This window comes from Mustelus asterias, chromosome 8 (genome assembly GCF_964213995.1).
Source record: "Mustelus asterias chromosome 8, sMusAst1.hap1.1, whole genome shotgun sequence".
NCBI classification, from domain to species: Eukaryota; Metazoa; Chordata; class Chondrichthyes; order Carcharhiniformes; family Triakidae; genus Mustelus; species Mustelus asterias.
Genome location: NC_135808.1, coordinates 35,431,382 through 35,448,840, shown reverse-complemented (window position 1 = coordinate 35,448,840; position 17,459 = coordinate 35,431,382). Strand labels below are relative to the sequence as shown.

General features: G+C 44.4%; 3 protein-coding genes across 4 annotated transcripts in view; all 3 read left to right on the top strand.

Annotated features, from left to right (window-relative positions):
* The window catches only part of LOC144497013 (uncharacterized), a 40,138-nt gene extending 29,580 nt beyond the window's left edge, over positions 1–10,558 (top strand). Inside the window, exon 5 of the mRNA XM_078217701.1 lies at positions 6,676–10,558. Coding sequence (XP_078073827.1) covers positions 6,676–7,329 — 654 coding nt within the window. The 3' untranslated portion in view covers positions 7,330–10,558. The remainder of the gene's footprint in view (positions 1–6,675) is intronic.
* Positions 1–17,459, top strand: part of LOC144497015 (uncharacterized) — a 507,438-nt gene that overhangs the window by 147,173 nt on the left and 342,806 nt on the right. The gene's annotated exons all lie outside the window — the stretch shown is intronic.
* The window catches only part of LOC144497025 (uncharacterized), a 335,427-nt gene continuing 324,670 nt past the window's right edge, over positions 6,703–17,459 (top strand). The window contains exons 1-2 of one of the 2 annotated variants that reach the window (XM_078217725.1): positions 6,703–6,777; positions 14,493–14,597. The gene's annotated coding sequence lies outside the window, so the exon portion shown is untranslated. The remainder of the gene's footprint in view (positions 6,778–14,492; positions 14,598–17,459) is intronic. The other variant, XR_013498498.1, reaches the window with a different exon arrangement.

Genomic DNA, 17,459 nt, shown 5'->3' with positions numbered 1-17,459 from the left:
AGAGGAGAGATTGATCCAGTACTCGGGGAGTGTCTCTATTTCTGGGAGAGTGACTTAATGATTTGCGGAGTGTGTTGGGGCTCATTGTGTGAGTAGATGCTCCATGGGTTGATAACTTACAACACTAGCTTATCCAGGGGACACCTGCTGTGGAGGGTCAGCTACCCTCAGACCCAATTTCTGAGACTCATTTAGTCCTTCTGATTATTCTCTTGGAATTTCCTGATCCATTCACCTCTCCTGGGATCTCCCGTTTCATTTTCCTCTCCTGGGCATGTCCCAGCCCAGGCAGTTGGTGTCTGAATACCCAGAAACCTTGAGTGTAATTTGAAGAGCCATTGCAAATAGGCACATTTAGCAGAAAATCATCACTGTCATTATTCTCATCTGGGACTGTGGTCATTTCTGTGATTGATGCCAGTTTCTGGGTGATGTTCAATAAATAGATGTTAAAGATTGTTAATGGTCAATTCATGCATGATGCAATGTACAATTCCTGAAACGGTCAATTTCAGCCAATTATGCTGATACAACCAAACTCTCAATCACAACCTGTACATTTACGATTGTTGCATATTTGTCAAGGGATTTCACTGAAAGAAACATTTTAAAATTGATCAATTGAAGCAGTTTTATTTAAAGCTGGTACATTGTGATCTGATTGAATTTGTGGTCAATGCAGTATATAAACATCTACAGGATAATTTCTTCAACCATTTTACAACATGTTTGTGTTTCAATAAATGGTGGGTGGGCTTGTACAGGGAGTCCCGAGTCTGAGGAATTATTTGTGTGGCCCTGACAACATCTTTAATCCATCTTCATGGAATAATCCATCCGCTTGAGAGCTGGCTCACTTTACGAACACACACACACTCACATCAGGGGTAACTCTCTCAGAATACTACAGCCAGAAGTAACACGGACTCTTTACAGGTGTTTCTCCAAAGTTGCTTGTGAACAATGTGTTTCAGAGAGTGGATTGCTTACCCTTGCAGTGATACAGTCAAATTACAATAATCCAGCAACAAAGCCTTTTATACTTGAAAAGTAAAGGTTAGTTTATTTCGACAGTCTTGGTCTGGAAATTACTTCAGGAAAAATGATTTCATTCGCACATACACACAAAAATTAGTTACAGGTGGAGATAAAACAATACTTATAAAAGTTGGATCTGTTAAGTCCATACTCGGTAAAGGCATGATAGGTTTTGAAGTCGAGATGTTGCATTGTCTGAAGTTGTAGAAGTGTCTCTGCAGCTGTGATGGCTCCCATTGTTGAATTGCCCAAGGTTGCTTTAACAGGTGAGCTTAAGTCGATGGAAACACGTTCACGTGGAGAGAAGGCTCCTTAACCCTGTCCTGCTGGCATGGCACATTTAGCTGCCAAGTTATTTTAAACTGTAATTCGGACAAGTTTAGGGTTGTAGAGCAATGGCAGGTAGACAGATCAGCCATGATCTATTTGATGGAAAAGACTTGAGGGATGACTCCAGATCTTTCTTAAATTCCTCTTCCACTCTCATCTCAAACAATAATTGTTCTGTTCAACCTCCAGCTGAGCTTCCAAACCCTGCACTCTCTCCAACACAAAGAGCACTGCTGCCTTGCAGCACCAAGGACCCGGGTTCAATACCTGGCTTGGGTCACTGTCTGTGCGGAGCACGTTCTCCCCATGACTGCATGGGTTTCCTCCAGGTGCTCCGGTTTCCTCCCACAGTCTGAAAGATGTGCTGATTAGGTGCATTGGCTATGCTAAATTCTCCCTCAATGTAACCAAACAGGCGCAGGAGTGTGGCGCTATGGGATTTTCACAATAACTTAATTGCAGTGTTAATGTAAGCCTACTTGTGACACTAATAAACTTAAATTTACCACCCATTTCCCCGTGTGAGTGTGCTGATGGACCTGGAAATATGCTATGTGAAAGTCTTGTCATGTACCTTACATTTGAATGGTTTCTTCCGTGTGAATCCTCTGATGCAGCAGGAGCTTTGACGAGCTCAAGTAGGATTTGCTGCACACGTTGTAAGTGAATGGTTTCTCCCCGGTGTGAATGCGTCAGTGACTCACCATGGTCAATGATTGTGCAAAGAGCTCCTGTTACAAACCTCACACTTGAATGGTTTTTCCCCAGTGTGCATCCATTGGTGTACACGGAGGTTCCCTGACTTCAAGAAGGCTTGGTCACACACCTCACACTTAAATGGTTTCTCCCCAGCATGGATGAGTTTGTGCTTCAGGAGTGTTAATGACTATGCAAAGGCTCGATCACACACCTCACATTTAAAGGATTTCTCCCCTGTGTGAATCTGCTGGTGTATCTGCTGGTGTAGCAGGAGATCAGAGGAGCAGGTAATGGCTTTCTCACATACCTCATGCTTGAAGGGTTTCTCCCTGTTTGAATTCTCTGGTGTATCAGGAGGTTTGTAGACTTCACAAATACCTTATTGCAAACTTCACTCATGAACCTCCCCCATGTGAATACATTGATGCGTGCAGAGATTGGATGACACCGAGAATGATTTGTTACACACCTTGCATGTGAAGGGTTTTACTCCTGTGTGAGCATGAATCACAAGCATTAATGACTAAGTGAAGATTCGGTCACACCTCATACTTGAATGGTTCTCTGCTATGTGGCTGTCATTGTGTTACAAGTGATACAATAGACACCTTGTGTCGTAGGAGATCTTATGAGCCTGTGGAGCCCTCCCCACACACCTCACACTTGAACAGTCTCTCACCTGTAAAATGAGTCCATGGTTCATGAGGCTCGATGAATTATTGAAGCACTCGCCACACTTGGAGCCCACTCGCACTTTTTCCCAGCCTCCCCCTGATCGATCATACAGCTGAAGCTTCAAAAATGTTGGTTTTGATGGAAAGTTCCACATCACTGACCAGTTTCAGGTCTGATGATATGTCAAAGCTCGACTGATTTCCAGATGATGCTTTCACTGGCCAACCTTCTCTGTGTTGAGCAGTGCTGTGAAGGGACTGGATGTCTTCCCACAGTTGTGCAGTTGTCCCTAGGATGATGGTCAAGATCTATCTGTGGTGTCTATTCTCTGTGTATTCTCTGGTGTAGTACGATGCAGTCCTTCTGTAAAACAGGAAATGGAAACATGATTTCCTCCAACTCTCTCTCCTCCTTTGCTGAAGGGGCTGACTCCTCAGTCAGAGATTGTTCTACAGTGAGCGCCAGTCTGCTATTCCCCTGTGTAAGGATTAGATACAGTCCTTTCTTTTTCCTCATTTGGTTGTCACGTACTCTCTGTTTCCAGCAGGGACACTGGATAGTGACCAGGAGCAATCAACTTTCCTCCACCCAGACCCCCATCATCCCAGTGTGTGTTTAATACAAAAAAAATACTCAGGAGAAATGTTAATTCAGTTGAGATTTTGAAATTTTTCCTCCCAAATTATTTGAAGAAAACACAATGGGCAGGAAGTGCTAGATGCTGGGGAAATATTGCTTCTATGCTGATTGAAGGGTTCTGGCTTATCCTGGTGTATACTAGATACAGTAAGAGTTTTAACAACACCAGGTTAAAGTCCAACAGGTTTATTTGGTAGCAAAAACCATTAGCTTTCGGAGCGCTGCTCCTTCGTCAGATGGAGTGGAAATCTGCTCTCAAACAGGGCACAGAGACACAAAATCAAGTTACAGAATACTGATTAGAATGCAAATCTCTTGCACCTGGTTGGCTGTAGAGATTTGCATTCTAATCAATATTCTGTAACTTGATTTTGTGTCTCTGTGCCCTGTTTGAGAGCAGATTTCCACTCCATCTGACGAAGGAGCAGCGCTCCGAAAGCTAATGGTATTTGCTACCAAATAAACCTGTTGGACTTTAACCTGGTGTTGTTACAACTCTTACTGTATTTACTCCAGTCCAACGCCGGCATCTCCACATCGTATACTAGATATTCAGTAATGACCCATCAACAAAACTCAGCCTATTTTTATTCACAATCTTGAGTATCTGCAGTATTTTGCTTGTCTTGTAATGTTTTAATGCTTTCTTCTCCCCTGTGTTTGTTTTAATGCTTTCTTCTCCCCTGTGTGAATTTGTCAGTGACTCACCAGGTCATTATGCAAAGCTCTTGGGGGACACCTTACATTTGAACAGTTTCTCCCCAGTGTGAAGGCATTGGTGACACAAAGGGTCAATGAATTTGAGAACGATTGGTCACAAACTTGCATGGTTCCTCCCCAGTGTGAGTGCTCTGGTGTATCAACAGCCTTGTAGATCTTGAGGAAGCTTTCTCACAAGCCTCACACTTGAAAAATGTTTTCCCTGTGTGGATTGTCTGATGGACCAAGAGGCTTGATAACAGTGTAAATGCTTTACCACATCTCAGATGTGAATGGTTTCCCCCGTATGTGGGTATATTGATGTACACGGAGGGTGTGTGATTTCGAGAATAGTTTCTCACACACCTCACACTGGAAGGATTTATCTCCTCTTTTGAGTGTATTCATGCTTCTGGAGGTCCCATGCCTTTGAGAAGGAGTTGTCGCACACATCCCACACCAACGGTTTCTCCCCAGTGTGACTGCTTCGGTAAAACACGAGAGTCGAGAAGCTTGCGAAGGTTTGGTCCTGACATTTGACCAGCTGCTCCCCTGTGTGAACACTTTAATGAATCAAGAGCACTGATTTCCAAAGCTCAGTCACACACCTCACACTTGAATAGTTTCTCTGCCAAGGGGCTCTCCGTGTGTTAAAGATGGTAGAAACGATGCACCTTATGTACTAGGAGATGTTATGATCCTGTTGGAGTGTTGGAGGAGGTGAGGGTGGGAGTGAAGGGGTTTAATCGGCTGCGATTTACAGGTGCGCACCTCCAATTCCAGTCTCTCCCACGTGACAGCCGCTCGGGCTCGCGCTTCCTCTCATTCCAACTCCCGAAGGCTGGGCTCCAACCGCCGCTGCGCGCGGCAGAACTACAACTCCCATCAGACACCGCGTGCTGGCTCTCTCCCTGATTCCATACTGCTACTCACTGCGCAGGCCCCGGGGTCACATGCCGCATGGGTAATGTCCCGGGCGAGAATCTGTCTCAAAAGCGGCTGCGCAGAATTGGGCAGTCACGAAGTCGCCGAGTCACGAAGACCCATCCACATGATCGGTTGAGCAGAGTGATTGACATGTCAAATGTGGGCGGGGCTCTTCACATCTCCCTGATTGGCTGTGAGAGCCGTCAATCAGAGCGCTGAGCTGTTTGATTGGAGCTGTGTGTTGGATATTGAGTGTATTTATTGGAAGCATTTCCCTTCTGATTTACAGGCTGAGTTTTGTTGATGGGTCATTGCTGAATATGAGAAGGTGAGGTGTAATTATCTGGGAGGAGCCGGGGCACATTTATTGAAATATCTTTTACTGTCTTCTTTGAAGATTTTACCTGAAGGCCTTGACCTTTTCCAAAAGCCTGGGCTTGGATTTGATAGTTTTACCCAGTGCTGTGTGTGATAGCTGAATTTGGGATGTGCAGCCTGAGTGAGTGCAGTGTGTCTAATTTCCCAGGATAAACCCTTCAATCAGCTACACTGAAGCAATATTTTCCTCAGCTTCCAGCACTTCCTGCCCAGTGGGTTTTAAAAAATTAAGAAAACAAGGAGAAAAAAATCAAAATCTCCATTGAATTAACATTTCTCCTGAGTATTTGATATTAAACACATTCTCCCAGGGAAAGACTGGCGTTCGACAGCATTTTACACTCGGTGCCTGGGAAGATGGAGGTCTGGCTGGTGGAAAGAAAGTAGCCACATTGTCTGCTCCTGGTCACGATGCAGTGACCCTGCTGGAAACAGGGTGTGTGAATCAGGTGAGGGGAAAAAAAGGACTTGTATCTGATCCCCACACAGGGGAATAGCAGACTGGCACTCACCGTGTAACAGTCACTAACTGAGGAGTCAGTCCCTTCATCAAAGGAAGAGAGGCAGTTGGAGGAAATCATGTTTCCATTTCCTGTTTTTCAAAAGGATTGTACAGTACGGTACTCACACCAGAGAATACAGAGAATTTAAGTTTATTTATTAATGTCACAGTAGGCTTACATTAACACTGCAATGAAGTTACTATGAAAATCCCCTAGTCGCCACGCTCCGATGCCTTTTTGGGCACACTAAGAGAGAATTTAGCATAGCGAATGCATCTAACCAACACATCTTTCGGACTGTGGGAAACCTACGCAGACACGAGGAGAACATGCAGACTCTGCACAGACATGTAACCCAAGCCGGGAATCGAATCTGGGTTCCTGGAGCTGTGAGGCAGCAGTGCTAACCACTGTGACACCATGCCGAGCATTGACATTGCAGTTAGTTCCTGAAGGAACAACTGCATATCAATCTGTTTGCACTATGACTGGATGGGCATCATCTGGAAATCGGTCGGGTCAGGGGAGGTTTGACATATCATCAAATCTGAAACTGGTCAGTGGTGTGGAACCTTCCATCAGAACCAACCTTTTTGAAGGTTCAGCTGTTAGTGATCGGTCAGAGTGAAGCTGGGAAGAAGTGATTGGTCTCCAAGTGTGGTGAGAGCTTCGGCCATTCATCGAGACTCATGAACCACTCATTCATTTCTGCAGGTGAGAGGCTGTTCAAGTGCTTGCTGTGTGATGAGGACTCCACAGGCTCACAAAACATCCGAACATGGAAAAGAAAATATTCAAATGTGAGTTGTGTGATCGAGCCTTCACAAAGTCGTCGACCCTCATGAAACACCGACGCATTCACGCAGTGGAGAAGCCGTTCAAGTGTGAGGTGTGTAACAAAGGGTTTGCAGAATCTTGGGGCTTGGTGAATCACTGGCGCATTCACACTGGAGAAAAACCATTTACATGCAAGGTGTGCAACAAGTCATTCTCAGACTTATCAAATTTCCACGCACATCAACGGATTCACACAGGGGAGAAACCATTCAGGTGTGAGATTTGTGATAAAGCCTTTGTGACATCTTCAAACCTGCTTATGCACCAGAGGATTCACACGGGTGAGAAACCATTCAGGTGTGAGATTTGTGAGACCACTTTCACTTACTCCTCTGAACTTGTGACACATCGGAGGATTCACACAGGGGAGAAACCCTTCAATTGTGAGGTGTGTGACAAATCTTTCACACGGTCGTCAACCCTTCGTGCACACCAATGCATTCACACAGGGGAGAAACGATTCACATGCGAGATGTGTGACAAGTCATTCTCGGATTCAGCAAACCTCCGCAGGCACCATCGCAGTCACAAGTGTGAGGCATGTGTCAAATCATTCACTCAATCATCAAATCTGCTCCATCAGACCGTGCACTCAGGGGAGTAACCACTTGAGCATTGAATTTATGATAAAGCTTTTGTGATGCCTTTGGACTTCCTTGGACACACACACACGGTAGAAAGCCTATTGCTGTGAGTTCTGTAATAAAGCCTTCACACAGTTGCTCAATCTCCTGGAACATCAGTAAGCCCACATGGGAGACAAACCCTTCCATTGTGACATGTGCCAGGATTGTTTCACCTACTCCTCTCTCTCCAAACACTGACATCTCCACACAGATTTGAAGCCGACTCACCTGCTTCCCTGACATTGAGAGTTATCTGTGTTGTTTACCCTCCAGTACTCACAAAGGGGAGCTGTCCTTCCAAAGCACTGTCTGTCTCAGCAGTGTTTGTCTCTAACTTCTCCCACCATCAGTCCAATTGTTTCAAGGAGGTCAATTTAACCTTTGACCAGATCACCAAACATCACCAGAAGAAGACATCAATATGTATAGAAGCTGCTGCTTATTCTGGGAAGATTTTCTCAGCCACTGGAAGTAGGTGTTTCAGGAGAATGTGTGTCAGGATTTTCCCTGCCATGGACAAATGGGAAATGCCTCAATTGTTTTCACAACATGACTTGTCAATTTTCTTTAAAGGTATCACATTCCTGAATTTGGGGCGAGTTCTTTTTCCTCCCAAATGTGTAGGTGAGTTTATGGAGTCTTGATGTGAGCAGAAGTCCACCAGCTTTGAAGTCCTCAGCTGGAATACCATCGGGGCCGCATGCTTTGTTGTTTCCCATCTATTTGATTGTTTGTTGCAGCTCTCCCATTGATGGTGACTCACCCATGGATTCTACCACAGGCACTAGGGGACAGACTGGAGGGTATCAGCTGCCATTGTGGATTCTGGGTGAAGGAGTTGTTCAAAATGTACTTTCCAGTGTTAACAGATGGCATTGTCATCCTTAAGAAGAGAAACCCAATCCAGTGAACAAAGAAGATTTTGTCCATTTGACCTCAGTCTATAGATGGCCCTCGTGATTTCATGTCATGATGATAAGAATGGATGTCTCAGAATTTCTTTTCCCACCACATGTCCTTTGCCTTCCAGATTTGCCTTTGGGAATCAGTCATGAGCTGTTGAAATGTCCCCTGAGTTGTGACTTTGGGTTGTTCTGCTAGGCAATGAAGGCCGATCATTTTTGTTCTCGGAAGTCACATATTTCAGCGTCATGTTCGTCGCGCCAGTCCTGGTGATGATGATACTCAAATCAAATGGTCTGGACACAGGAGTTTAGTACAACTGACTTTATTTTGATCCCACTGTTCAGGAATTGAGTTGAATTTGTGAAGGTTTCCCAGATTGTCCGTGAGCTGCTCCTGGAATTCCTCTCTTCGGTTGGGCTGTTTTAGGGCTGAGACATTGATCTTCTTCCTCTTGACCTTTTGGGTCTTGTGATGTGTTGGTGCTGAGTGGATGTTCATCACTGATTGAACAAGTCGATGATCTGTCCAGCAGACATCAGTCCCCCACATGGATCAAGTGATACAGACATCACTGAGAACTTTGAATTGGCTTTAAATCATCCAGAGGAACTTCTGACATGGTCTTTGTTTCCAGATAAACCCAAGAAAAATGTTGAGAACAACACTAGGAACCCTTCATTACATTCATCGGTGTGACCAAAGCATTTGACTCAATAAATCGCAAGCCTCTGTAGATTCTGCTCCAATGATCTGGATGTCCAAGAAACTTCATCACAATCCTGCAATTGCTTCAGGATGATATGACTGTAACTGTCTTAAGTGGGAGATCTGAAACCGAACCCTTCAAAATCCAGACTGGTGTTAAGCAAAGCTGTGTGATCGCCTCCATTCTATTCACATTCTACCTGTCAGTGACTATTCACCTCATCAAAGATCAACTGCCCTCTGGTGTCAGTATTAAATACCATCTCAATGGGAAACTCATTTACCCCAGTCACCGGCATAGCAAAACGAAACTGACCACCACAGATACACATGATTTACAATTTGTAGATGGCTGCAGTGTCATTATCCACTTTGCAATAGATTTCAAACCCCTCTCAATCTCTTCAATTCTGTATGAGTTTGTAAGTTGGAAACGAACCCCATCCTGTGTCACTAAAGTTCGGTGTCATTTCTGATCAGCGGAATTCAAACCTAGACGAAAGACAGGGATGTTAAAGAAACTTCTGTCTGTAGTATTCTGAGAGAATTTCTCCTGATGTGAGTGTGTGTGTTATTAAAGTGAGCCAGCTCTCAGGAGTGGGTATGGGGTAGAATCAGACCCTGCTTTAGGGGGCGGCACGGTAGCACAGTGGTTAGCACTGCTGCTTCACAGCTCCAGGGTCCCGGGTTCGATTCCTGGCTCGGGTCACTGTCTGTGTGGAGTTTGCACATTCTCCTCGTGTCTGCGTGGGTTTCCTCCGGGTGTTCCGGTTTCCTCCCACAGTCCAAAGATGTGCGGGTTAGGTTGATTGGCCAGGTTAAAAATTGCCCCTTAGAGTCCTGGGATGCGTAGATTAGAGGGATTAGCAGGTAAATATGTGGGGGTAGGGCCTGGGTGGGATTGTGGTTGGTGCAGACTCGATGGGCCGAATGGCCTCCTTCTGCACTGTAGGGTTTCTATGATTTCTATGAGTTGGTGATGTGAATTATAGACAGATCCTCTTCAGGCGACAGGTGTTTGACTAATATCCTGGGTAATGTTTGTACTCTTCTGTCTGGGAGGACTACTATCCTGAGTATGGTGAGGGAGTGGGGGTGAGTCTCTACAGACCTGAGTTCCCTCAGCCCATCATGGCACAATGTCTTAATAGTGTGATATGTTCACCTTACACTCTTCCTTGATTAATTTCATATTCTGGGAAAGATCTTGAGTCATATTCAAATGCTTTGTTATTTTGGTTGATTCAAAGTTTGGTGTAAGCAGAATATTGTGTTGTTTGCTGTTTAATCAATGTCTATAGATTTATAACTCAAAATAAATTCACTTTTTAGGTTAATGCAGACCATTTGTGAGATCCATCTTGACCAAGAGATCAGGGTTTAAACTTGTCAGAGTCATACAAATAATTCCTTAGACTCTGGGCTCCCTGTACAAACCCCACCCACCATTTATTGAAACACAAACATGTTGTAAAATGAGTGAAATTATCCTGGAGATGTTTACACACTGCATTGAAGCCAATCAGATCTCAAGGTACCACCTTAAATAAAATTACTTTAATTGGTCACACTTTTGTTTAAAGTTTGATTTAGTAAAACTGCAGCAGATCTGAAATAAAAAAACAGAAAGTGCTGGAAAAACTCTACAGATCTGGCAGCCTCTGTGAAGAGAATCAGAGTTAATGTTTCGAGCCCAACATGAACATATTTGACTTGAAACAGCTCCCAGATCCTTACCATTTGGAAAATGTCCTAATTTATCTTTCTGAGGTTCAATATAAATGATCTTCCATTTCCCCAAATTGAAGTTCAGCTACTGAGGTTTCATCCCCTCACTTTATCAATGTCCCTTTGTAACCTTCCACTCCCATCTACATTACTGACTGTGTCACCTCACTTAGTGTCATCAGTAAACTTCCCCAGACTATTCCTCCATCAAAGTCATTCATAAATATAATAAAAAGCTGAGTCTCTAGTTAGATCTCGAGGGAACACCCCGAGCACATCCTGAGAAACAGAGAACATTCCCTTTATCCTGACTCTCTGTCTTCAATCTCCCAAATAAATCAACCCATGTCACAAGATTCCCTCCAATTCCATACACGTTCATCTTGGTGAATAATCTCCTGTGCAGGACATTATCAAATGCCTTTGGAAGTCCATGTAGACAAACCTCCATAGACCCTGTCCAGCATGTTAATGATCTCCTCAAACTGTTTTATTAAATTGATCATGTCGGTTACAATGATTTGCTGCACCTGAATGTAATAACAGGTGTAACCACCCAGAGAACACGATGAACAGAAGAACATTCGGCCCCGGCTGCCCCATTCAATACAATCAGGACTAAGCTTCTACTTCAATCCCACTTTTCCACACTATCACCATATCTCTTATCTCAGGATCTAAAAATCCATCCAATCTCCACCTTGAATGTATCAGAACATCCACAGCTTCCTGGGGGAAAGAATTCCAAAGATTTACAACCCTCTCAGTGAAGACATTTCCTATTTCCGTCCTCATCGACTGATGTCCAATTCTGAAGCTCGAATGATAGCCCGAAACAAACCTTCTGCAGCAACTAGCTTCCAAGTGTCAGTGAGCGAGTGATATTTCCATTGTCACAGTCAGTGCAGTTCCCTTTCCTTCACTCAGACTGGTTGTGCTGTCTTGTGCCTCCAACTGAACCCCTTTAGAAACTATTGTGATGCCTGATCTGACTGGGATGTGCAGTGTGAGGGGGAGGCTTCTCCCGTGATCACACGGTTTGACCCAGTCCAGTTAGAGGGCCTTCACTTTGATTAAACAGAGCTTGTCATACCCTTCGGCTTCATTTTGTTGACAATGTCTTATTGTGCTGGAATCCAATAACCAGGTTTCCACTCAGTTACAACCCAGGGAACAGGAAGTATGGGGCCATGGTTAGGAATGGGATTGTTTGCCTCCGAACAATGATGTTTCGTTGTTGTAAACATTTACAGCAACAGGTGGAGGCCATTCAGTCCATTGATCCCGGCCCCAATTTAATTCTATGATGGCCGATCCATATCTCATATCCATTTTCCTGTCTTTTGATTGTGATCCCCATTAAACTTAGGAACATTGGAACAGGAGGAGGCCATTCAGCCCTTCAAGTCAGTTCCACCATTCCATTAGATATTAACCCATCCATCTCACTTGTTTCCATATTCCTCAATCCTCTTCCTAACATAAAACTCTCAAATTAATTTTACATATCAGTTGACATTTCAAAATAGTGTCTGTATTTGGGATCTTGGTAAACTGAAGACAGGAGTTAAAGGGACAGTGTTTGCCTGGAAAGTGGAGGTGACATTTTCCCTAAGTGTTGGGATGATGCACAGCTTGGGAGAAACATAAAATATTTAAATTAACTTACAGAATATGAGTGGGCTTTATTGACTAGGATAGTATTTATTACCCATCCCTAATAGCTCTTGAGAATTGAGCTGCCTTCTTGAACCGCTGCAGACCATGTAGTATAGGTACACTCACAATGCTGTTAGGAAGGGAGTTCCAGGATTTTGACCCAGAGACAGTAAAGGAACAGCAATATATTTCCAGGTCAGGATGGTGAGTGATTTGGCAGGGAAATTCCAGTTGGTGGTGTTCCTTGGTGTCAGCTGCCTTGTCCTTCTAGATGGTAGCAGTCGTGGGTTTGGGAGGTGCTGCCTATCAAGCTTTGGTGATTTCATGCAGGGCATCTTGTAGATGATCACACAGCTGCTATTGTTCGTCAGTGGTGGAGGGAGTAAATATTTGTGAAAGAAATGCCAGTCAAGCGGGCTGCTTTGCTCTGGCTGGTGTTGCGCTTCTTGAGTGTTATTGGAGCTGCACTCATCCAGGCAAGGGGAGAGTATTCCATCACTCCAATTTTTGCCTGGTAAATGATGGACAGGCTTTGGGGAGTCAGGCGCTGAGTTATTGACCACAGAATTCTCAGCCCCTGACCTGCTCTTGTAGCTGCAGTATTTATATGACTTTATATTATGTCTTCAGTTACTGCCCCAAGAATTTTCCTATTAGACATGTCAATGTTAAAGTTATTCACTCTGTAGGGACGACCTTTAATTATCTCCCAGTCCTCTGGAGAATTCTCCTCAGCTCCAGCTATTCTCAGAGGTAAAACTATCATTTCCCCTCTCTTGACTGTGGCAGCCTCAATCACTTTTTTTGGTTACTTTTCCAATACTTCCAAACTAATTTGCTGGTTATATTCTTTTGCAATAAGATACTGTGAGGCCCACTGTAGATTCTTTCACTTGCTTCAAACTAGGCAATCTTCCAGCTTCTGTTCCTCACAAAATTCAAACAGAGAATAAGCCTCACTCTCCTTCAACGTGGTAAATTATTTATTCTGCTTAGGGTGCAGGTCTGACTAACTGTTATTTATTCTGCCTACCTTCTCACTGCAAATCACACAGTGTTCAAGTGCAAAATAGGAAAAGGAAACGTGATTTCCTCCAGATCCTCCTGCTTTGTTGAAGAGGCTGACTCCACAGTTAGAGACTGTTCCACAGTGATTGTCAGTCTGCTATTCCCGTGTGCAGAATTAGTTGCAAGTCCTTTCTTTTTTTCTCACTGTCACACACCTTCTGTTTCCAGCAGGGACACTGGGTAGTGACCAGGAGCAGACAACGTGGCTACCTTCCTTCCTCCATCCAATCTCCCATCATCTCAGGCACCATGAGGGCAATGGAAAGGACAGTTGGGCAGAGTGTAAAACGGACTATCAATTCACTATAAGATCGATAAAAGCAAATTACTGGGGATGCTGGAATCTGAAACCAAAAGAGAAAATGCTGGAAAATCTCAGTAGTTCTGGTAGCATCTGTAAGGAGAGAAAAGAACTGACGTTTCGAGTCCAGATGACCCTTTGTCAAAGCTAAAAGACATAGAAAGTGGGAGATATTTATACTACAGGGTGAGGGAATGAAAGATGAGTCATAGCCACAAAAACAAGGGGAAAGGCTGCCAATGGCAGTCCACAGAGAGAATAAAGGGTGTGAATGGCCAAACGGCAGAGAAGCCAAAATCAGAGGGTAAGATGTGACACATGAAGATGTGGGGAGAGGGGGGAATGGTTGGGAGAGAGATAAAATAGAGAAAAAGGAGGAAAGGGAAAGCAAAGGGGGAGAAAAGGTAAGGAAAGGGGGATAAAATAATGGGGAGGAAGAAAAATGAACGAAGACAATAAAGAAATAAAAGGTAGAGAACAGTTAAAAATTATATGAAATGAAATGAAAACAAAATGGTCAAGGTGGAGCTAATGATCTGAAGTTGTTGAATTCGATGTTGAGACCGGAAGGCTGTAAAGTGCCTAGCCGGAAGATGAGATGCTGTTCCTCCAGTTTGCGTTGAGCTTCACTGGAACATTGCAGCAAGCCAAGGACAGACATGTGGGCATTGGAGCAGGATTGTGTGTTAAAATGGCAAGCAACCGGAAGGTCAGGGTCACACAGACCGAAGGTGCTCAGCAAAGCAATCACCCAGTCTATGTTTGGTCTCTCAGGTGTGGAGGAGACCCCATTGGGAGCAGCGAATGCAGTTGAACAAATTGAAAGAGGTGCAAGTGAAATGCTGCTTAACCTGGAATGAGTGTTTTGGACCTTGGATGGTAAGCATGGAAGAGGTAAAGGGGCAGGTATTACACCTTCTGTGATTACATGGGAAGGTGCCATGGGTGATGGGAGAGGTGTTGGGTATAGTGGAGGAGTGGACTGGGTTTTCCTGGAGGGAACGTTCTCTGTGGAATGCTGACAGAGGGAGTGAAGGGAAGATGTGTTTGGTGGTGGCATCACACTGGAGTTGGTGAAAATGGTGGAGGATTATACTTTGCATGCGGAGGCTGGTGGGATGAAATGTGAGAACAAGGGGGACTCTATCCTTGTTCTGGGAGGGAGGGGTGGGGTGAGGGTTGTAGCATGGGAGATAGACTGCATGCTGTTGAGGGTCTTGTCAACAACTGTTGAGGATGGAGCACATATTAGAAGCATCATCTTGGAAAGTGGCATCATCGGAACAAATGCGATAGAAGCAAAGGAGCTGAGAGAAAGGAATGGAATCCTTACAGGATGTAGGGTGAAAAGAGCCGTAGTCCAGATAACTGTGGGAGTCAGTGGGTTTGTAATGGATATTGGTAGATAGTCTATTGCCGGAAATGGAGTTAGAAAGGTCAAGGAAGGGAAGGGAAGTGTCTGAGATGGACCAGGTGAAGGTGTTGGAGGGGTGGAAATTGGAAGCGAAGTTAATGAATTTTTCCAGGTCCGGACGAGAGCATAAAGCATGAAGTCATCAATTTACTGATAAAGAAGTTGTGAGAGGGGACCTGGGTAGGCCTGGAACAAGGAACGTTCCATATACTCCATAAAAAGACAAGTGTAGCTAGGAGCCATGCAGGTACCTATTGCTACACCTTTGATTTGGAGAAAATAGGATGAGTTAAAGGAGAAGTTGATGAGACAGAGAACGAGTTCAGCCAGGCGGAGGAGAGTGGTGGTGGATGGGAATTGTTTCAGCCTCTTTTCAAAAAAGAAATGAAGAGCTCTCAAGCCATCCTGGTGTGGGATGGAGGTGGAGAGAGATTGCAAATCCATGGTGAGTGAATAGGAGGCGGTTCGGGCCTGTGAATTGGAAGCTGTCAATATGACACAGCGTATCAGAGGAATATACTATAAGATCTGCTGGTGAAGGGCAGTTTTACCCTTAGAGTATCTCACGAACATGTCTCACGAATTTGATTGAGTTTTTCGAGGAAGTGATGAAGATAATTGATGAGGGTAGGGCAGTGGATGTTGTCTACATGGACTTCAGTAAGGCCTTTGACAAGGTCCCACATGGCAGACTGGTGCAGAAGGTGAAGTCGCATGGGATCAGAGGTGAGCTGGCAAGGTGGATACAAAACTGGCTCGGTCAAAGAAGACAGAGGGTAGCAGTGGAAGGGTGCGTTTCTGAATGGAGGGCTGTGACAAGTGGTGTTCCTCAGGGATTAGTGCTGGGACCTTTGCTGTTTGTAATATATATAAATGATTTGGAGGAAAATGTAACTGGATTAATTAGTAAGTTTGCGGACAACACAAAGGTTGGTGGATTTGCAGATCGCGATGAGGACCATCAGAGGATACAGCAGGATATAGATCAGTTGGAGACTTGGGCGGAGAGATGGCAGATGGAGTTTAATCTGGACAAATGTGTGGTAATACATTTTGGAAGGTCTAATACAGATAGGAAATATACAGTAAATGACAGAACCCTTAGGAGTATTGATAGGCAAAAGGATCTGGGTGTACAGGTGCACAGGTCACTGAAAGTGGCAATGCAGGTGGAGAAGGTAGTCAAGAAGGCATACAGCATGCTTGCCTTCATCGACCGGGGTACTGAGTTTAAAAATTGGCAAGCCATGTTGACGCTTTATAGAACCTTAGTGAGGTCACACTTGGAATATAGTGTTCAATTCTGGTCGCCACACTACCAGAAGGATGTGGAGGCTTTGGACAGGGTACAGAAAAGATTTACCAGGATGTTGTCTGGTATGGAGGGCATTAGCTATGAGGAGAGGTGGGAGAAACTTGGTTTGTTCTCACTGGAGCGACGGAGGTTGAGGGGAGACCTGATAGAAGTCTACAAGATTATGAGAGGCATGGACAGAGTGGATAGTCAGAAGCTTTTTCCCAGGGTGGAAGAGTCAATTACTAGGGGGCATAGATTTAAGGTGCGAGGGGCAAGTTTTAAGAGATGTACGAGGCAGATTTTTTACACACAGTGGTGAGTGCCTGGAACTCGTTGCCGGGGGAGGTAGTGGAAGCGGATACGGTAGTGACTTTGACAAGTACATGAATGAGATGGGAATAGAGGGATATGGTCCCAGAAGCGTAGGGGTTTTTAGTTAAGTCAGGCAGCATGGTCGGTGCAGGCTTGGAGGGCCGAAGGACCTGTTCCTGTGCTATAATTTTATTCTATGTTCTTTATGTTTTTAATATAAACACTCAAGAGAGATATTAATTCAATGGAGAGTTTGAAATTTCTCCCGTTGTTTTCCAAAATTAGTTGAAGAAAACACACTGGGCAGGAAGTGCTGGAAGCTAAGGAAAATATTGCTTCAGTGTAGCTGATTGAAGGGTTCTGGTATCCTGGGAAATTAGATACACTGCACTCACTCAGACTGCACATCCCAAATTCAGCTATCAGACACACCACCGGGCAAAACTATCAAATCCAAACCCAATTTTTAGGTAAAATCTTTAAAGAAGACATTTCAATCAGTGTCCCTGCTCCTCCCCGATAATCACACCTCATCTTCTCATATTCAGCAATGACCCATCAACAAAACTCAGCCTGTAAATCAGAAGGGAAATGCTTCCAATAAACACACTCAATATCCAACACACAGCTCCAATCAAACAGCTCAGCGCTCTGATTGACGGCCCAAACACCCAATCAGGGAGAGTGAACAGTATTCCCGCCCCGCAACTGAAATGTC